The following is a 20,778-nucleotide window of genomic DNA, read 5'->3' as shown; positions in this document are numbered from 1 at the left end:
CGCTCCGCCCGCCCCGCTTTGTGGCCCGGCTGGTTTTTCCAGAGCCGCATCCAAGGGGCGAAACGGGCTCCCGGGGGAGGGAGCGGGCGCGCTCCCGGCTGGGCAGGGGCCGCGCTGGGAACGGGGGCCGCCGCGGGGAGGAGCCGCCCGCACTCGCTCTCACGCTCCCTCCGCAACCCCTTGCGAAAGGAAAAACAAACCCGGGAGCTCCCGGCGCTCCCGCGGCCGCCGCTGCCGCCAGGCCGGGCGGCGGGGCCGCCTCCCCGGGCTGCTCCGCTGCGGGGAGCCCCGGGAGCCCCCGGCACCGGCGGGAGCCCCGCGGGGGGAAGCTCCCGAGGAGACAGAGGGAAGCAGCGCGTGGCCAGGGAGGTTCCTGCACGCAGGAAAGGGGGGTCTGGTCTGGGCTTGTCGGGGCTGCAGCAACTCGCAGGGTGTAAGCGCGGGGCCCGGCTTACGGGCTCGCGGCCGGGCTGCAGCGCTCTAAGGGGGTGGATGCTCCCGGTACTGGTGCCGGGCCCAGGCGGCTCGGCCGCCACTGCTCCTCCCTTCCGCAGGAGCCGCCAAGGAACTGCTCGCTGGAGCGTCACTTTTTCCAGGAGTTTCCTCCCCTGCCGCCCCGGAGAGGCCACCGCGGGCGCCCCGAGCTTGGTGCCCGTGGGCTCCGGGCCCTTCCTGCACGGCGSAATCTCGGCCTTGATCTCGTCCGCTCCAGGTCCGGCACATCCAGGGGCAAGAAAGGAGCTCCAGCACAGACATTCCTCGAAGATGATCTAATTTTAAAACGTTTATATATATATATATAAAAACATGTCGTTATGAAAATGCACATAGCTCGACAGGAGGCAGGAGCGGGCGGGCGCGGAGGGGCTGGGGGGGCCCGGGGCCCCCTCCCACCCCCCCGCAGCAGCCCTGGGCTCCGCGGCCCCGTTTCCCTCCCGCCCCGGGGACGGTTCCCGGTGGCGGGGGGGAAGGGGGCGCAGCCGCTGCAGCCGGCAGCGCTTTTAAAGGCAACGGGGAGCGGAGCAGAGCTTGGCCTCACTTTAATCCTTTCCAAAAAAGTCCCGGCAGCGCAAAGGCCGCCCCCAGCATGGGAGGCCGCCCAGGACAAGCTCTGCTCCTGCAGCCTCCGCTCCCGTTGCAGCCCCCGCAACCTCCTGCCCCATCCAGCCCCATGAAGGGGCACAGGGCCAGATGGGGAGGGGGCACCAGAGGGCCCACGACCTGGGAACAGGGCAGCCCTCCCAGCGCCCGCCAGGACAGGGAGCCCTGTGCTGGGTTGTGTGGGAAGAGCTGGGGCACGTGGGGAGGTGAGGACAGCAGCTGTGGAGGCCAGGGATGCCGTGGGACGGTGCTGCAGTCCAGTCACCCGTCCCCACGCGGGGCCCCCCACGGCTCCCTGCAGCTCACGGGGTGCCCCGGTAGTTGTAGTGATTGCGGTCAGGGTCGCTCATGGCGAGGGGGAGGCTGGGCTTGCGCTCGGCATCCTTCTCCTCGCACCGCAGCGGGGGCCGCTGCTTGAAGAAGTCGGAGACGTAGCGGACCTGCAGGGAGGGTTGGGGAGCGATGGGGCCACCGCGGCACCCGCACCGCTCCCGGCCAGCCCCGGGCCCCGGGCCCTGCGCGGCGGAGGGAGCTGGTCCTGTGCTGCGCTCTGCAATGCCATGCAGCCTTGCGCAGCACATGCAGCTGCATGCAGCCCCACGCAGCACATTCCATGCAGCACATGCAGCTCCATGCAGTGCATGCAGTCACATGCAGCCCCACGCAGCTCCATGCAGCCCCACGCAGCTCCATGCAGCCCCACGCAACCCCATGCAAGCCCATGCAGCCCCATGCAGCTCCATGCAGTGCATGCAGCCCCACACAACCCCATGCAGCCCCACGCAACCCCACGCAGTGCATGCAGCCCCATGCAAGCCCATGCAAGCCCATGCAGCCCCACGCAGCACATTCCGTGCAGCCCATGCAGCTCCATGCAGTGCATGCAGCCCCACGCAACCCCATGCAGTGCATGCAGCCCCATGCAGCACATGCAGCTCCATGCAGTGCATGCAGCCCCATGCAGCTCCATGCAGCGCCGCGCAGCCGGGGGACACTCACGATGAGGACGGCGATGAGGGCTCCCTGGAGCAGCCCCGCCAGCACGTCGCTCCAGTGGTGCTTGTAGTCGGAGACGCGGGTGTAGCCCACGTAGATGGCGAAGGCGATGAGGAAGAACTGGATGGTGGGGCGCAGCAGGCGGGCCCCCTTCCACACCAGGCGGGCCTGCACGTAGAGCTGGGCAGCGGCAGCCCCGTGAGCGGCGCCGCCGGCCCCGCGCCCCCCGCCCGCCACCCCACACTCACCGCCAGGAACACCATGCAGTACATGCCGAAGGAGGAGTGCCCCGAGTAGAAGGAGAGCCTGTGCGGAGAGGGGCGTCAGGCGGGGCCGGCAGCCCCGCAGCGCCCGCCCGGCCCCGAGACCTGCCTGGACTCGGTGACGTTCCCGCCCGTGCCGCGGCAGACGCTCTCCAGCTGCACGTAGCCCGAGCAGTTGACGCGGGACCAGTCGGGGTTGCAGACGGCCAGGAAGTTGGGCCGCAGGCGGCCGATCATGTACTTGGCCAGGTCGGTGAGCGACTGGCTCACGGCCGCCCCGAAGAGGAAGGTCCCCAGCACCTTGTAGAGGGCGGCCACGTAGTTGTTGAACTCGGACCTGGAGTAGAGGCGCTCCGTGTAGACCAGATAGGCCTCCCCCACCGAGACCTGCGGGCGAGGGGCAGCGCTCGTGGGGCTGCCGGGCTGCGCCGGTGCCCGGCCCGCAGCACCAGGGTGCCCCGGGAGCCCTGCCGGGAGGGAGCCGCGCGGGGCCGGGATGGCGCTCGCTTACAATGAGGACGGTGCAGGTGATGGTGACGCTGGCCATGAGGCCGTGCGTGATGGTGTCTGGCTTGTACGGGTAGCGGATGGAGTCATCGCTGCAGTAGAAGCCCCGCTTGTACGGGGAGTTGACCAGCGTGAGGATGAAGAAGGGCAGCGCGGCTGCGGGACAGAGGAAGGCAGGGCTGGGATCCCGCGGGATGTTCCAGCAACACCCCAGGGATGCTCTGTGGTGCCAGGGAGCACTCGTGCCCCAGTACAGGGAGCTACTGGACACCGGGAGCTGCCTGGGGCAGCCGGGCACAGGGACGGAGGGCGACGCGGGCACAGGGACGGAGGGCGACGCGGGCGCAGGGCAGGGAAGGGCTGACGCTTCTCCCGGCACTGCAGGCGCCCTTGGCTGCAGCTGCATGGACTGCACCGCTGCCCACCCAACCCCGCTCCCGCGACTCGGCGCTGCCGGCGCCAGGGGATCGGCCCCTGCAGCCCGGCCCTGCTCCCGGAGCRCCGCTGCCTCCCGTGGTCCACCTTAAGCTGGACTCCTTCCCGGTTCCACTGCTGGGAAGCGATTTCCGCCTGCCCTTGTTTAACGTCTCCAGGGCCAACGTGCGCCTGCAGCGCGGCCCCTTCCCGCGCGGCCCCTGCGGCTCCGGCGCTGCTCCGGGCGGGAGCCCCGCGAGGGCAGGGGGAGGCCCGCGGCCTCGTGCAGCCGCCGCGCGGGGCAGCCAAGGGGCCCACGTGCTTTCGGCAAGTGCTGAATACACCTCAAACACTCCTCAGCCCAAATTAGGCACCCGTCTCATCCCGGGTAATTTTGCCCTCCAAAAAAGCTCCCCTAAAAATAAAAGACACCCACGCAGGAGAGACCAGTGGTCCAAGCACAGAGAGGGACTTGCCTTTCCCTTGGTACCCAGAGCCTGGGAAGCAATTCCCCATGCAGCTCTGGCAAGGATTACCACCTGGCCTTTATTTTTGGGACACCCTAATTAAGTGCTTGTGAGCGGCTATTTTGGCAGCAGCATCTTCCCGCCCCGGGCGGCAGCAGGAAACTGCCTGGAGCTGGCAGCATCCTGGGCTGCGCGTGGAGCCGTCCCTGCGGGCAGGCGCACGGCAYGACTGGGACAAGGGGGAGCCGCTGCCAGGACGTGCCAGGGATTCCTCCGTCCTGCCCCGGCAGCCCCCAGCTCCAGCCCTGCCAAGCAGCACCGCGGGCGCTGGGCTTTGCCGGCACCCAGGACCTCGCACGGCTGCCACGACGGGGCTTCCCTGATTCCTTTCCCCTGCTCAGGGTGCTGCGTGGGACCTCCCGGGGACCCCAAGTCCCGGCCGCGGCAGCTGCACCTTATCTGGGGCAACGCGGTGCCCGCCAGGCCGAGCGCTTCCGCGTCGCGTCGCGCCACGACGCCCTGCGCTTGGCTGCGCAGCCTCCCGGGGACAAAGGCTGCTGCCAGCCCCGGGCCGGGCACCGCCGCGGCCCTGCGGGACCCTCCAGCCCCGGGGCTGCCCTGGCCCGGCTGGGGGCTCTGCCCACGGGGCTCTCAGCGAGCGCAGGGAGGGGGCCCTGCCCTGGGGCACAGGGGCTGCAAAGCCGGACACGGTCGGGAATGTGGGGTGGTTCACAGCTGGGATGGGAGAGCTGGGGGGTCGTGCACAGCTGGAGCAGCACGGCGGGGTGCACAGCTGGAGCGGAGGTCACGGGGGTCATTCCCAGCTGGGCTGGGAGGACACAGGGGCCCTGTCTGTCTGGAGCAGGAGGGTTTGGGGAGGGGTCCCGCACCGCTGGGCTGGGGCCAGGACCGAGCCCCCGAGAAGGGTCTGGGGCGGCAGAGCCCCCGCCTGGCACCGGCCCCGCTCTTACCGACCACCACGCAGAGGACATCGAGCACCACCAGGACGTTCCTGCGCTCCATGCCGGAACCGGGGCCGACCGGGCCGGAGCCGGAGCCGGGGGGGCGACGAAGCGGTGCCTGCGGCCGCGGYGGAACCGGAGCGGAGCTGGAGCCGGAGCCGGAGCCCAGGCGGTGCCGGAGCCGGTTCGATGGCGGCCCCACGGCCCGGCCCCGCACTCACATGGCCCGGAGCGGCGCGGAGCGGCGCGGGCCCGGCCAGGAGGTAAAGTCCGGGCGGCCGGGACGGGACGGGGCGGCACCGGCACGGGGCGGGACGGGGCGGCACCGGCCGCCGGTGCCTCCGCCCGCGGCTGGGGCGGAACGGGAGGGCGCGAAGCGGCGGTCGGAGCGGGGCTGAGGCGGGGGCGCTGCCGGGAGGGGCCGCCCCGCTCCGCCAGGCCCCGAGCGGCAGCTTAAACTGGGCTGCGACCCCCGGGACGGACCCCCCGGGAGGGGGGCGGAGAAGGAGCCCCCGGGGGGCCCGGGCCCCGCTGCCATCGCGGGGGGCTCCGTGCGCCCCGGCCGCGGGAGCGGCGCCAGCGCCGGGCGCCCTTTCCAGCAACAAGGGAGAAAAAGGGAAAATCGGAGGATGGAAAAACGCAGTCACGGAAACGTCCCGGCTGCGGGAGCGGCGGCGCCRCAATCTGCGCCGCGGAGACAGATAAGGCGCTGACTCAGGAGCCTGGTGGAGGGGACAAAGATTCCCGGGATGATCCGGCCGGAGCCGGGGCTGCCTTAGACGGTCACGGAGCTGCAGGAGGTGCCGGGCGGGCAGAGCTGGGGACGGTGCCAGATCCAGGCCTGACTCTTGGTTAGGAGCGGAAGGAAATGTAAATAATAGAGAAACCATCCAAACGATAACTACTGTGCTGGTTTATGTAAGGCCCCCACGAGCGGCCTGAGGAGAGTCCACAGGCTGTTGTGGGAAGCCAGCAGCGCTGGAAAATCCCATGGGATGCCGTGGGATTTAGGGAGAGCAGCCGGATCTCCTGCTGGCTCCCGCTGCCCGGCGCTGCGGCYGCCCCCACGTTGCGGGTGGCAGCTCCACGCGGAGCAGGGGCAGCGGGTGAGGCTGCCGGTGCATCCCTGCTGGGCCTCATCCCTGGGGATGGAGGAACCCACCCCTCCAGGGCGAGGGGCAGCCAGGAGATGGAGGCTGTTCCCACGCGGAGCTGAGCCCCTCTCCACGGAGGGGTGCCCTGGTATCCCAGGACAAGAGAGCAGCCCTGCAAACCCGGCCGGCTCCTCCACGGCAGCCAAGGCTGGATCCTGCGCCTGATGGGGTCGGGCAGAGCAGGAAGCTGGCGGCTCTTTGGGAATCGCAGCCACCTCCGGGCTTGGGATCCTTGGCCACCTTGGGAAGGCGGAGCAGCGAGCAGGGCTGGAGAGGGAACAGGGCAGGGGCTGGGAGAGGGAAAGGGAAGAGGCCGGGCAGGGCAGGGCAGGGCGGCGCGCACAGCGATTGCCCTCTGCTGTCCAAGCGCCCGGCTGCAGCGGCAGCCCATGGAGCAGGGCGGGCGCGGCGCAGCGCAGCATGGGGCGCAGCGCGGGGCGCAGCGTGGGGTGCAGCATGGGGCGCAGCGCAGGCTGCAGCGCGGGGCGCAGCGCAGCATGGGGCGCAGCGCGGGGTGCAGCGCGGGGCGCAGCGCAGCATGGGGCGCAGCGTGGGGCACAGTGTGGGGTGCAGCGCTGGCTGCAGTGTGGGGTGCAGCGCGGGGCGCAGCACAGAGCGCAGCATGGGGCGCAGCGCAGGCTGCAGCGCAGGCTGCAGCGCGGGGTGCAGCATGGGGCACAGCGCAGGCTGCAGCATGGGGTGCAGTGCGGGGCGCAGCGCTGGCTGTAGCGTGGGGCGCAGCACAGGCTGCAGTGTGGGGCGCAGCGCAGGGCACAGCGCGGGGTGCAGCACAGGCTGCAGTGTGGGGTGCAGGGCGCAGGATCCGGCCTCTTTGAGCCCCCATACAGCCCAACAGGAACATCCGCCTCCACCTACGGCTCCCAAACGCTCCGGATTCGGCCTCTGCCCACGCGGCAGCGGCCCAGGCGCAGGCAGAGAGGCCCGGACTCCTTTCCCGGTGACACCCGCGTCTGCAGACACAAGACAGGCCTCCTGCTCGCTTTCAACTTAGGTTTTTAATTAAATAAATAACGGCGAGGGGTCTTCAAGGCAGTATCACTTCACAGTGTAGGACTGGGGGGCAGGGGGTGGAAGAGTCCAGCATTGAGAGCGGCTCAAAGTGAATGTGCTTTTTGAGAAGGAAAAAGAAAATTCCCAAACCAAATGAAAGAAAAAAGAAAAAGTGACTCCCCCTCCCTTGCCCAGCCCCTTTCACCCTTTCCCCAAAACGTTATATGGAAAGAGCGTCACTCTCAAGTTGAAAGACCCCATGCGAATCTGTAAACAACACTGAAGAACATAAATAAGAGACATTGCTGCCTCCCCTCTCCTGGCATGGGGGCTCGGAACAAACCAAAGAAATAATGGTTTCAGGAAAACTCAGAAGCTTTTTGACCTATGGAGAGGGGATGCCCAGGCCTGGCGCTGCCCGGAGCGCTTGGGCCGCTCTCCCGCCGCCACCTCTGCGCCCGGGAAGCCTCCTCTGCCCCGGGAAAGCGGGATTGGGCCCGGGAAGCTCCGCTCTGGAGCCCACGCCGCCGCTTCCTCTGCCCGCTCGCGGGAGCGGCCGTGGCGCAGACGTTGGGCTGAGCCCGTACAATCGCGGAGCGGCGCCGGGCGCTGGCAGGACAGCCCTGGCCTCTGGCAGGAGGCAGGAGCTGCGGCTCGCTCCGCGCGGGCGGCTGCCCGCCGCCGTGCCCGCGCTGCCGCGGCGGGGCTCAACGCAGCCGCGCGGGGCTGCGCGAGGGGGAACAGCCGGGCTAACGGCTTTAGGCATCTTTCGGGTCCCCGGAGGGCAGAACTAGCTGCGGGTTGTGACCGGGAGGCATCTACCGAGAGCAGCAGCCCCTCGTGGGCCCTGCGCGGGCGCAGAGCGGCGCGGCGGGAGGGACCCSCGGCAGGCGGGCAGGTCCCCCCGCACAGCGGCAATGGCAAGGGCTGAATSAGAACCAGCGGCCAAGTCCCGCTCGGAGCCGCCCCGGGGGCTCCGCGCTCCCCCCGCCGCTGTGCGCCTCCGCTCCGCGACATTCCGGACGGCGGAAGGGCCGGGAAGCGCGGGAGCCCCGGGATGTGCACGGCGTGTCCCGGGCGCCGTCAGGGAGGAGCAGAGGCCAGGGGGGAGGCCGGAGCCTCCCGCGGGGCCACAGGCGCTCCCAGCTCGTCCAGGGCTGCAGCTCCCTCCTTACGGACACCTCCTGCTCGAGCCATCCCCATCCTCCCTTCCCACATTCTGGTCCTCCCCTTTCCTCCTTCCAGGGCTGACTAAYCCTTTGGAACGAGCTGGGAGGTTCCGCAGGTTTTTATCTCCATTTAACCCTCCCRTAAGGAGGGCACCGCTCTGCCAGCCTGGACACTCCCTTCATCCCAGCAGCAGCTTCTCCAGGGCCCGGCGCTGCGAGGAAGGGCGGGAAGGACTAAGCGCACACACCGCCACCTCAGCACGCAGCGCCCCTTTCCAASACCTGAAGCTTTAGCCACCGGGCTGGATTAAACCACAGCTTATCTGGGGCTGACGGCGCCGTGGGCAGTCAGGACCAGCTCCAAAGGCTACGGAACGGCCATGCGTGTCCCTGTCAGGATTCACTGCTCTGCAGGTGCAGGACGGCTGCTAGAAGAGGAACAGGGAGAGTGACTTCCATTGCAAGACATCCTGTGCGGGCGAGCAGCCCCGGCCCATCCTCCCTGGGCATCCCCATGCCCATCTCTGGAGCGAGGCGCCCTCCAGCCCGGGCGGTCGGTGCTCCCGTTCCTCCCCTCAGCTCCCGGATCAGCCGGCTGCGTCCTCTCCCGCAGGCCCTGAAGTGCCCACGATCCACCCCTGTTCCGAGAACATCTTCACGGTACCAGGCTGTCCCGCCGGGGCCGAAGGACAATTCCACCGTCCTGAGGGCAAGGACTCTCCTAACAGCCGGCCTGACCTGGGGTGACACTTGGCCAATGAACGGGGGGCACGGGCCTCCCCTCACTTAAGCCTCCAGCTTTGTGTGATTGTGCCAGAAAACTCTAGAGCAGAAAGGTGTTTGGTTTCACTGCAGCCTTGGATCGAGGGGGATGGAAAGACGGATTCTGACCAAGAGCTCCAAACCATCCCCACGGAACAGGGGACGTCCCAGGATTTCACTCAGTCAAGTCAAAGTCCTTGCTGGGTCTGTGCCCAGTTTGTGACTGGAGACTTTCACTGTGACAAGGGCTCTGACCGAGCCACGGGTGCCGGGCAGGCCTGATGAGCAGTCAGAAAGCTATTTACATCTCCGATGCCAATGAGGCCAAAATCTGTGACCGATAAGGACACTTGCGCCGGGGCCACCACTGCCTCTGTGTCTCTGTCCAAATCCACAGGGCCAGCAATTAAAGGCAAACCCTCATTAATATCTGCGGGGAGAGCGAAGTCCATGGTTATCGTCTCACCAGAGCTCTGCAACGTCTCCTGCTTCTCCGCCAGTCCTGGTGGTGCCGGGGGCAGAGCGCAGAGCCCCGTTTCCGAGGCGGGCCCCGCGTGCCGCGGGCAGGGAGCGGACACGGGGCCCGAGGACGTCTCCTCGGCGGGGTCGAAGGAGCAGTTTGTCTCTGAGGGGGTGCTGCACTCATAGCCCTGCCCCGACTCGCTCATGCTGCCCAGGCTGCAGGCTGTGCTCTCCACGCTCAGGGGCTCTGCGCGCCACGACGGAGGGAAGCGTGGCGGACACGGAGCCAGGCAAGGAGGAAGGGCGGGCGGGGAACAGCAAGGGAAGGAAAACGAGTGAGGCCACAGTATGAGGAACAGGACCCGGTTCCATCCCGCTCAACCACAACACTATGAACTGCAGGGCACAATGTGGGATAGCTGCTTGTTTCCTTGCTGTAGCAACCAAGATCCCCACGAGCAGCTACTGAAGAAGAGCAAGATACATTCTGCACAGGGGCGGACATCCCTGTTTCTATGGAAATTGAAGGAAATCTCACAGACATTCCAAAATATGGCCCACCCTCAACCCTTCCCTGCCACAGGCCTACACCCCAAGTGATGGTTTGGGAGGTGCCTACACAAAGCCTCAGTCYGTGCCAAACTGCTGAAAGGAGTTAATCCATTCTAGGCCCGGACTCTTCTCAGTGCCAATGTGAACCAGCAGAGAGGCAGAGGAGGCTCTGTGTTGCTGAGCAAGGAACAGGGCTTATCCCCATGACAAAGAGGAGAGAGGGAGTTACCTGCGCTCTCAATTGCGAGCTGATCCTGACCAAAGTGCGAGTCCAGGCAGCTCGTGGCAGAGGCGATCGGCGGGGAGCTCCGAGCGCGACCGGCGTTTTCTACTTCACCCCCCTCCAAGTCGTTGTCAGCAAAGTCCCTGTGGGGACAGACAGATACTATTGCAACCATCCATTAAGCAGAGATGCAGGCAGCAAAAGCAATGACCGAGATTAAAACCCAGCAGCAGATAAAGCAGCGGGGCTGAAAGGGCCTCTCCGGAACGAGCAGCCGTCCCCCTTCTAGTCTGCAGAGCTCCATTTAGATTCGGCACTGGGGCTACTGCAATTAAGGCAGCAGGGCTAAGCCCAGCCCATGCTCAGCCTAAATGGGCTCTGCAGCTTTCCCAAACAAAGAGCTCTGCCCGCCCCCAAGCTCTCCAGGAGCTTCAGTCCCTTCCCTAATGTAATAAATGGTCAGATCCTCTCTCCCAGGGGAACAGTCATCTCCCTAGAATGGCTGCAAGGGGTTGTAACCATGTTAGTGTGCCAGCAAAAAGCAGGAGATAAGAGAAAAAATTCCACCCTGGGGGAATTTCTGAGATTTCAGACATTTTCCTGTCTTGAGTCAGAAAAAAAAAGCCAAGTTTTCAAATATTTTCATGGTCTAATATCTAATATTTTTAACTGATTCCACTGAGGAATTTCATTTTGACCCTTGATGAACATTTAATTTTCAACTTTTTTGAAAGGTATTTGCTGTAATTGGCATGGATTTTGAAATGCCTCAAAGGGAGGTGAGGGGAAAAAAAAGAAATGAATTTGTGCTCCGTACTCATTCATATTTTTGTACTTATAAAATTCCCTTTCCCCAGCTTTCCCAAGCTTCACTGCACTGAGTTATTTCTCGACATGAGCCCCAAGTCTCTGACTATAATCAGAACACATTTGTATGAAACAAAATAGTATTTTCTGTTGCAAGAAAGTCCACATCCTAGCAAATAATTGCATTTTCCCTTCGTTCCCCAAAACTAACAGCTGAGTTCTGAACACAACCAATACATCTCTCACGATACCACCCAAGAACCTTCTAGAGCAGAAAGCAGGGCCTTTGAAGCAGAGGGGCTTTGCRGTAGGGATCTTCACTGGGAAGTCAATATTACTAATTTTAGTGTGAGAATATTCCACGCACGTGGCTCCAGGGTGGAGGACGTACTTCTTCCGTCCTAAACGGGTCTGCTGGGTGAAGTAGTCGTAGCGCTCCGACTTCTTCCACATGTAGTAATACTCCACACACTCCCCAACCGACCTGGTGCGGACCTGGGGGAACATCCTGCAGTCAGGATCCCAAGCACCAAGGTGCAGCTCACAAAGCAAGGACTGCTCTGCCGTTTACCAGCACAAAACATTAAATGCATCCCAGTGACTTATGTCACTGTGGACACATCTACACAGCAGAAGAGAAGTAGATTCTGACATTTCCAAGGTGGTGTTACCCAGAGAAGGAACTCCCCACGGTGCATAATTGTCCACGCATGGTACATTTATGCAGGACTTCCCTTGAAATTCCAGTAGCAGTTAACACCAAGAAAGCAAACTTGAATCCATTTTCACTGGCCAGTGTCAACATGCCCACAATGAATCAAGTGGTAGAACTGGACTCTCTGGTTCTGCCAACTCCCAGCATCACAGCACATGTCCTGGGGCCCAGTTCTCCCTACAAAAGCATCTTTCATTCTAGAGGACCCCAGGGGACTTTACAAAACATCCACATGCTCAACTCACTCATTCACAGAAGTACTGCAAGGGCTGAAAGGGCTGAGAGTTTGGAAAGAACTTTTGAGCCTCCAGAAAGGGCTAATCAGTAATTAACTGACATCACTCATGTAGGTCACTGTTGTTTGTGACTTCTCCCACCTGGAAAATAAGGCAGAGCAGGGCAGTGAACAGCCCATCACCTGCTAGGATGAGTCAACACAAAGGCTGGGATTGGACCTCAGCAGTCCTGAGCTTCCTGCATTAGCCAAGGCTCAAAACATACTTCTGTGCAAACGCACAAGCCTCCTTCCCTCTGTCTCAGTTCCGTGCAGGGGGGAGCACCTTTACCTTGTTTGCTTGGATAAGATGGAAGTTTTTCCCATGGACCCTGAAACCATGTTCAAAATTTCTGCATTCTTCTTCACTCCATGCACAAAGCTCATCTATAACCGAAGAAAAAAGGAATTGAAGGAGACCTACATAACTCAGAAAAAGTTACCTGCACCTTGATACTGGGGCTAGAATGTGAACACGAGGCTTTCTCACCTCTGATAACCTTCACATTGAACCGCAGCCTCCGCAGAGCCTCTTCTGCATTGAAGTTGCATTTAACCAACTCRTAGAGAGCCTAGGAAACAAACAAACAAAAGACATGACCGACAGCACGTGCCACGGCAACGCACACAAACAGACCTGCTTGGGACATYCGCCTTGTAAAACATGTTTTCCTAGGAGCCACATAACTACCAACCAGCCATGAGCACCAGCACGGACTGCTGCACCTTTTAGGACACGTTACAAACCCTGCGACTGAGCAGAAGCAGTTCTACCAGCAGCTCTAGAAACTACTGCCTCGGTGTTTCTGCAGATACCAGGGCTTACTAAGAGAATGCAATCTGGGTAATTAAAAGGAAAACAAAATGCTATGAATTTTCTTTGCTCATTTTCTGCAGAYTTCAAAAATAAACCAACAATTTTAGAGAGGATGGGTCCAAAAAGGTTGCCCTGCTGCAGGCCCTGTCTGACTTTTTAGGTTTCTAGGAGAACACAGCGAGAATAATATCTCCCCCGTGCAGTCTGTTGCATTTTTCCACAAGCAGCTGTTAACTGCCTTCTAAGACAGACAGGCCTGTGGTCTGATCCATGAGGRCCCCTTCCCCGCTTCCCAAAACTCAACAGCGCAGGGTGAGCAGCCTCAGGGGAGGAGAGGATGGCAGGAGGTAGGCCTCATCCCGGATCTCTGTAGGACACCGTCCCTCAATTCAGCAGCTGTGAAGCACCCTGTTCACACCTTTCCTCCCCAACAGCAGCACTGCAGATGATGTTGGAGCAGCACATAGAGGTTCTCTGTTGGCTGCAAGAAGCCCATGTATTTACCTGTTCGTTGTCCTTCACCATCTCTCCTTCTGGGAGGCTGCTGCTAGACAGCTCATCCCATCTCCTCTTCACTGCACGGTACAGAAACTCTTCAACCTCTCTTTCAGGGAGTATGTTTGGGTCCCAAAGCAGCTGATCTTCATTCTCATAGGCTAACAGGAAAACAGAGACAAAAACAAAACACTAAAATAAGCCAATCAAACAGAGTTCCACTGCTTTTTAGACAGGAGTGGGTAAATTTTTGCTCAGACTCCAAGCTGGTGTTGCAGCTTACAACCACCAGTGTGAAGGTAGAACATTTTCCCTCCTGATTCTTCAAAGCTCTTTTAGAGCCCTAAGTATAGATCCTGCTTGTTCCAACTTTTTCAGAAGGTTTGGCTGATGACAAAGCTTTTGTTACAGTGTTCTCAAAGCTGAGAGCACCCTGAATCTGTAAGAAATTCTAAGCATTGTATTAAGTTGGAAACTATCTTCAAAACCGATAACTTATCTCTCTCAACTAACTCAGCTAGAATCTGCTGGGTTAAAAGAAGCAGGGAAGACGTGAGCCATTTCTAAGGCCTTTACCTACCTTCTTCACAAACTCAACCAGCTGGGGCTAGTATCGCGCTAGGATTAGACATAATCTGCCAATTAAGTCACCTCCATCTACTTTACAGATATTCTACCAAACTGAAAACTGGCCAGCTCCAAGCAAACTGATCAACATACTGAACGAAGGTAACTCTTGCCTGTTAAAGGAGATGTAAGAGACAAAATAAACTAGAAGAAAAATAGATCAGAATATCTCAAGTAGGATATTCCCTCTCGTTGTTTACAGCTGTGAGCATTCACCCTTCAAATGAAGGAAATCAATCCAATTTTGATCGAGTCTCTCTCCTTCTGTAGATGTTCTAACGGCCACATTCAAATAAGCTGGTTCTGGTACAGCTGTAAATTTTGCTATCAACACCCCGAGCTGCCAAGCCTAGATGTGGAACTGCACTGGTGAACCACAGTCCCATGCAGCGCCCACACTAGCAGCCACATATCCAAACAAGACACACAAAGCAAGTTGCCTCACCTTTTTCACTGTGCCTGTTTAAGTGGAGGATGGGAACAGTAGCTTGGTACTGAGGTCCAACCATGATCTCCTGAAACATCAGCACAGAGAGGTGGTAAAACCCAAAAGAACGTGCTCTAGGTAGGCACTGAAATATACCTCACGGTTTAGGGACAAGCACAGCATGAGTGGTCCCCACTGGCACTATTCCTTCCAAGGAAGCTTGGCTACTTCACAGGGTAACCAAAAATATTACAAACAATGAGATTATACCCTAGGGACCTTACAGATTTACTTTAAATGTTAAATAAATGTATAGAARAGAACTAGTCTTCAGCTATTGCTGAAGACAAAGAAATGCAGCAGGTTTCTTGGAACTCTTATGCCCAGAATTAATTTGGGAGTGTTTTGGCTGCACTYAGGTCATTTACCTTCTTGCATTCATTGGATGGGATGGAATCCTCCTCTGAATCCTCAGCCATGGAAGAAGCACATGGAGATGAACAGGGCTCTTTGTCTTCATCAGCAAGAAAGTTGTTTGCTTTGAGGGAAAGAAAGATTTTCTGTAGGCACAAAACAGTTTATTTCTATTGCTTGCTCTTTTTTTCCCCTCTCCTTCCCTTTATTTTCTATCCTCAAGCCACATTAAGCGTGGTCCTCAGTGACAACTTACCCGAATCTCACTTTTTCCTTTCAAACAACCGAATTTGCACCCTTGCCACATGGCTGGTACTGACCAACCTACGGAGCTCACACTCCCTCCTCCTGTAGTTATAGGGGAAGACTCAGCATTTCTTGGGTACTTTGGCTTTCTGCATATTCCTAGCATTAAAATCACAGATATGCAGGACACAATATATCAGACCACGGGTACTACTAAACTGACTCTCTCCTAGRGACACCAGATCAAGTGCTGATCCATTGGACTGCAATTCTGTGCCCAACCCTAATGTTTGATTATTCTACAGAAAACTCTGGCAGCGAGAAGGAAGAAAAGCTCCTCATCAATCCCTTTTGATTGGGTGGCTGTCCCAACAGCTACAGCAGGTAGCAAACTCCCAACATTAAGAGCTGGCTAAAGATAATGTTSTGTTGATCCCACTGCTAACTTGTGCTCCAGATCATTAAGTTTTAATGAACTGCTTGATAAAAACATGAATACTCTGGTTTATTCACAGTCCCCAGAAGAAATGTGAAAAAGGTTTACTATAAACTTAGTGACAAAGTATAGACATAAGCTCTTGCCCTATCCCACACCCCTCATCTAAGTACGAAACAATTACTTAAGAAATTTGCAACACATACAGCCAGGCTGGTTTGGGAATAAGTCTGACGCATCATGGGATGTCACAGATGGAGTCAGATCATCGGCTGAAGACTGGGTCTCCTCCTCTTCTTCCCCTGAAAGCAAATCCTTCGCTATTTGTTCCTTTTAACAACAACAAGAAAGTGAAAAATATTTTTCAATTAAAAAGGGGTGTGGTGAGGCCTCCAGTACAGCATAGTTCAGCTAGAGCCATAGCTTTGCCTGGGAAGTTTCCCTGATTCTTCACAGATTCACATCTCCGTATAAAGAACTGTAATCTGTGTTCCCTAAGAGGTTTCTACGGTGCTCTTTTTAGAGGTTATCCTTTGTCCAGCCTCCTCTGAACTCTTAGACAACAAAATTAGGCAGGACCCCTCCCCTGTCATTAGCTAAATCTCACTGAAATACAAGCCCTAGATCTCTAAACGCAGAGGGGCTGCCAGACAACTGAAACTGTAAGCAGAGCAGCAGCCACAACCACAGCGCAGCCAYGCAAGCAGAGAGCTGCTCTTACCTTATCTAGAGTCATATCTGGGAGATTTGGAGTAATATCATTGCTCTCGCTGTCCTGCTCCGAGATGGGATCAGATGCCTCATAGCCATAAAGTGCAAGCAGCTCCTCGAACGGCATTTCACTGCTCTGAGCGAGAGGAGGACAGAGCTTCATCAGGGAAGGAACAACCAGCGAGGGCAACACAAGCTGTGGCAAATGGGGAAGGGGCAGTCAAGGCAGCTCTGCCCTTCTGGGGACACTGAAACGCCTTGGATGAGGCCACGTAATGATGGAGACCAGAAGGTCTATCAGGACTCATCAYAGTCTGCTCTTATCAATGGATAACCCAAGAGCTTTTACTCCAAAGAACTATATCCAAAGGCAATTTTTTACACATATTTTTTACTCCAGACTTCATACTAGTGAAGAGATGCCGAACAGCACAGCTGCATTTATTTAAAAGAAAAGAAAGTTCAAATCCCTATGCAATCCTTGTGCCAAACTTGAAGAGACAATCCGTCGCTTCAGGGAGAAATCTTGTGCTTTGTGCTCCATTGAGGACCACCGTACAGAGGTCAAGTTATCTCCTCTTTGTGTTTCCTCCGCTCTGAAATGGGGACTGCACCTACACCCACCAGCAAACAGCTCTTCAGCGAAGGCTCCTTCTCAGGTTGACTTTCTGGCAGAAGAAGACTCCAAATTTAAGGCTTGTTGGCCAACAAGTTCCTTCCTATCCCAGCTCAAATCTAGACCTCATTGTTGAGCAGACCTAAGCTCAGGATATAACCAGTAGATCAAGCAAGTCAGMAAGTTTTCCGCTAGGAAGGTCTCTGGTGCCAGAATCACCTAGAAAAATCCAAATGTAATTCCCCTCCCCTTGCTGCCGTTACCTGAGGGGCACTGAGAGTCTTCTCCAGCTCTTCTAAGGATTTCTGTTTCTCCTGAGTGTCTTCTTCTTCTTCCCTTTCTTCCCGTACACCATAGTTTTGTGAAAGGATCTCCGCTAGGTTCAGTCGGTGATCAGCTGATCCCATTGACACAACTGCAGGGATGAGAAGAAAAGCTGGATTCCAGCTCCTCCCTGAGCCACGCATTCCGGTGCAACAAGGTTTGGAAGGAGATTACGGGGAAAAGGGGTGGGGGGCGGCACTGGGAGACACAAACCAAAAGACATTTTTTCCACAAGCTCTCAATTGCAAAGTCTGTTCCCTACATGTACACGTCTCATGACTAGAAGTTGAGTTTGAAATTGTTCTGAATTTCTGAATTTTCCGCTGTATTCTTTACTATTGCAGCATACCAATGCACACTGAAGCCTCTCCTTCACTTCAGACATTTCCAGGACATCTACCACTTACTGCAAGAACTGGCAGCACTTGCAGAAGCGCTGGTACCTTTATGCCTTTTCTGTGAGATGCCACTGGAATCAACCAGCAGCTTTGAAAGATTTGAGGAGAGAGGGAGGGGAGAGGCAGGTTGATCACAGCAGCCCTGTGTGCTCTGGAAACCAGGCCAACATAGAAGCGTATTGAAACTGTGGCTACCTGCTGCACTGTGAAGGCCAGGCTCTCCAGGACATAGACTGTGGGCTGGGTAGGGCACCACTCTTGGACTCTGCCTGCCAACCGAGGCCTTCAAGAGAACAGAGAAATACAGCTGAGACCTCTCTTTAAAAGAGGAGTGCTTCTCCAGACATTTAACCCCTCTGACAAAGGCAGTTCATTTAATTTCAAAGCAAAAGGTAATAGAAATCACASAGAGTGGCATTATAAGCTGTGCTACGTAAAAAGAGCTCCAGTCAGGGGTATTTAACAGCTCTTCCAGACCTTCTCTCCTCTGCAGTGATCACCTTCCCCTCAGTCTCTAACTGCACATGCTGCTATCTCCGTTTATTCTCATCATTCCACCAGTATTTAGCCTCTCACCAGTTTAAGACCTCAGACCTTTATGACTTACATGCTCACTTAAGAGGAGGATTTGYGCCCCAAACTGTTAGCATAAAAACCCACGAGCTACTTGTTCGAAGGCAGCATTTCTGCAAGCTGARCCCCTGCTTTGGAGATGGGATCAGAAAGAGCCAGGCCACGGACACGCTCCCTTCTCCCCGATGCCTCTGCACTGGGGAGGCTTCGAGGGGTCAGCAGGGAAAATGAGGGCGGAGAAGGGGCCCRGGACCGCAAGAGGCTGCACCGGGAGGGAAAAGGGGGAGACAGGGAGAGGCTGGAAGAGGCACCTGCTTTCTGGCACTCAGTGCTCGGTCAGGAGGTCACACAGCACCACGGGCTGAGGCCTGGATAACAATCCAGAACATCTGCTGCTCCGGGGCTGACGGACATGGAAATGCTGCTCAGCAAGTTGAGCCTAGGTAGGGAGCAAGCAGGTAATTAAGCGATGCCTTTGAGCTGACTGAGGGCAGCTGACTATGGAAGAGAAGCAGAGTCAGTACCCAAGTCATCAGGGACATCTTTTAATGGTCCTCAGCTGTGCAGCAYGGTTCCTCGCTTAGCGGGTGCCCAGACACCCAGAGCCCTGCAGTACTGGGGACCCACAGCTTAGTTAAGAAAACAAAGCACAGGTTAAACAAAAACTACAAAACAACAATAAAAGGAAACAAGAAACCCAAACCACATCCCACCACCCCAGATGCTGGACCCTAAACTAGCGCCTTCAGGTCTTGAAACATGTATGCCAAATTCCACGACTACAGAGTCAATTACTTTCTAGATATAATTACTGCCATGACAACCGCTGGCCCGGAAGGCAGCAAAAGATATTCCCATACAAGAGAAAGAGTGGGAGAATCTTTGAGGCAACCACGGAACTCCTGATCCTTCTTCAGCCCAAGCCAGAGGAAAGAGAGAACAGCCCTCGTTGTCCACAACGTGTGCCCCAAGGCACCTTCTCCTGCCGTCTGGTTATTAGCAAGCAGATTAGCCCCACTAGAGACCAGCGCGTGGCTCGGAGCCCAGCGGACTGGGCGCGCTTAAAAACAGTAATATAAAAACTGCGGGAGGGGTGTATGGAGCAATGAAAGAAGAGGATGGAAAAGTTCCAGACTGCCTCCATTTTGAGAACGGCCATCCTGGGAAACGGCTTCGTACGGCAGGAAAACACTGTTGTCCCTTTGTTGGATCTCRACGGCACACAAACAAGGACGACGCTGCTGGACAAACCCTTTCCAGGGAAGCCACCCCAGCTCCACGAGGAGGACAAGCTCTTGAGAAGGACGGCAGCTCCACGGCTACCCTCTTCCATCCGAGTAATCTGCAGCATCCTGCTTCCCAAGAAAATGGTCCCTATATCGATTGTGAGGATCGTTACGGGGCTGCACGCAGAGGACTTTGCAAAAGGAAGACTGAAACTGTCAGCAGCGAAAGGGCTGGCTTGAACAGATGTCAAGAATATTTCAGAAATGATGAGGCCTTATATTGAAGATCAGGTGTTGAAATGAAGAGTAATAGCCAATATGACAGGATGGCAAAACTAACCACGAGTTTTGCCACGAGTTTTTGCCACAAGTTTTTAACCACGAGTGYCAGAGCAGTAACACAGCACTAGGCAAGTGTGAACTGCAGCCAGCCGAAAGTCACCGTAAAGCAACGAGCAATGCTGCGTTTGGGCTGAGAAAAGAATAAACAAGTGACGGACAAAATAATCGGCCCATTTCACACCAACTGAAACACGCATGAAAGCAAACCATCCCTCAAACTGTAAGTACAGAGGACCAGCGAAACAAGAGAGCAGACACGTCGAAGGAATAGGTGAGAAAGACTCACCACTTCGGGTGGCCGAACCCACCGATGTGACACCAAGAGAGTCTGAGAAGACTCCAGCACTCCCTCCTTAAGTCTGCCCTCCAGTTTTTGAGCACGGAAAATATAGAGCAATAGTTGTGTTTTAGGAAAAGAAGGCAGAGGAAACGCCCAAGCTTTCTGCACTGACAGAGCTGCTTTCCAACTGAGTGCTGATCGTGTTTATCCAGAGAACTATGAGAGAAAACCCTCAGGCAGAAACTACTCTTGCGAGAAAGGGAGGAGAAAAAGAGCAAGTGTTTCCCCTTCCAGTGTTACTAGGTAAATAACTGAAGCGTTTTCCCAAGAGAGCTCATGCCTAGCTCGGATTCYGTGAGAGAAACGTGTTTTCTTCCTTCGCCTTGTCCACACTCCTTGATCCAGACTTGCAGTCCACGATCCTGAGCTGCCGCCGCGGGGAAGAAGCGTGGATGGAAACACTCATTTTACAACCATCTGAAAGAGCAAAGAGTGAGCCAAGGACAAGGCACGTACGGATCATCTCTGCACCGCTCGGGAAAGGGGCAGTTTCGCAGCACAGGCTGCACACAGCTCCAAGCTCGTCCCTGYGGAGGTGCCTGGCCCAGAGCCCTGCGAGACGGGAGCCCCTCTGCTCAAACCCGGCCTGTGCAGCAGCTAAAGCGACGCCTAAACACACTGCGACGAGGAGACGTCTCTGCTTGGGGCGAGCGCGGCTCCCTCGGCGCGGAYCGAGCGCCCACGGGCTCGGACGGCAGCGTCGCCGCGAGGGTGCAAAGCCCCCAGACGGGGCCCTGCTGCGGAGGGGACGCTGTCCCTGCCCGCCGCGCTCCCAGCGCCCCCGTGATGGAGCAGGCGCCGTCTCCTTGTCCTCGCAGCTCTCCGCTTCCCTGGCCGTGCTCGCGGCAAGGGCCTCGCGGCAGAGGCGGGCAGCTGCCGTGCCGTCCCCACCGGCAGCACGGGGGGAGTCCAAGAGACGTCAGGGAGCGGCGCGGGACGGGGCAACG

The 20,778-nt window shown here is 57.7% G+C and overlaps 2 protein-coding genes across 3 annotated transcripts; both read right to left on the bottom strand.

Annotated features, from left to right (window-relative positions):
• Positions 1-1,108: 1,108 nt before the first annotated feature.
• Positions 1,109-4,785, bottom strand: PLPP2 (phospholipid phosphatase 2). The gene is made up of 6 exons (XM_026038839.1): positions 4,720-4,785; positions 2,872-3,023; positions 2,470-2,747; positions 2,346-2,403; positions 2,101-2,277; positions 1,109-1,541 (listed from the first exon to the last, which is right to left on the bottom strand). Exons 1-6 carry the CDS (start codon positions 4,769-4,771, stop codon positions 1,404-1,406), a joined length of 855 nt encoding a protein of 284 aa, XP_025894624.1. The 5' UTR covers positions 4,772-4,785; the 3' UTR covers positions 1,109-1,403.
• Positions 4,786-8,210: 3,425 nt separating this feature from the next.
• MIER2 (MIER family member 2) lies at positions 8,211-17,714 on the bottom strand. Of its 2 annotated transcripts, none has more exons than XM_026038874.1 (12): positions 17,546-17,714; positions 16,892-17,043; positions 16,023-16,148; positions 15,508-15,631; positions 14,634-14,743; positions 14,224-14,293; positions 13,161-13,312; positions 12,330-12,411; positions 12,132-12,226; positions 11,218-11,345; positions 10,050-10,186; positions 8,211-9,515 (listed from the first exon to the last, which is right to left on the bottom strand). In XM_026038874.1, the coding sequence occupies exons 2-12, from the start codon at positions 17,033-17,035 to the stop codon at positions 9,040-9,042; spliced, it is 1,644 nt and encodes a 547-aa protein (XP_025894659.1). In that variant the 5' UTR covers positions 17,036-17,043; positions 17,546-17,714; the 3' UTR covers positions 8,211-9,039. The 2 variants fall into 2 exon arrangements, with proteins under 2 accessions (XP_025894659.1, XP_025894658.1); XM_026038873.1 differs by having other exon boundaries at positions 11,242-11,345; positions 17,546-17,603.
• Positions 17,715-20,778: the final 3,064 nt, after the last annotated feature.

Source organism: Nothoprocta perdicaria, unplaced genomic scaffold, assembly GCF_003342845.1.
Source record: "Nothoprocta perdicaria isolate Ctin4 unplaced genomic scaffold, notPer1 scaffold_218, whole genome shotgun sequence".
Classification (NCBI taxonomy): Eukaryota; Metazoa; Chordata; class Aves; order Tinamiformes; family Tinamidae; genus Nothoprocta; species Nothoprocta perdicaria.
The sequence above is the reverse complement of the archived record's forward strand: the minus strand, read 5'-3'. Positions and strand labels throughout refer to the sequence as shown.

What these genes read in the sequence shown, in the direction of transcription:
- PLPP2 (XM_026038839.1), bottom strand. Translation starts at nt 4,771, where the DNA reads ATGGAGCGCAGGAACGTCCTGGTGGTGCTCGATGTCCTCTGCGTGGTG. An exon ending in TCACCTGCACCGTCCTCATT is followed by an intron (nt 2,748 to 2,871) that starts GTAAGCGAGCGC and finishes CCTCGCCCGCAG; the next exon opens with GTCTCGGTGGGGGAGGCCTA. An exon ending in ACTGCATGGTGTTCCTGGCG is followed by an intron (nt 2,278 to 2,345) that starts GTGAGTGTGGGG and finishes GCCGCTGCCCAG; the next exon opens with CTCTACGTGCAGGCCCGCCT.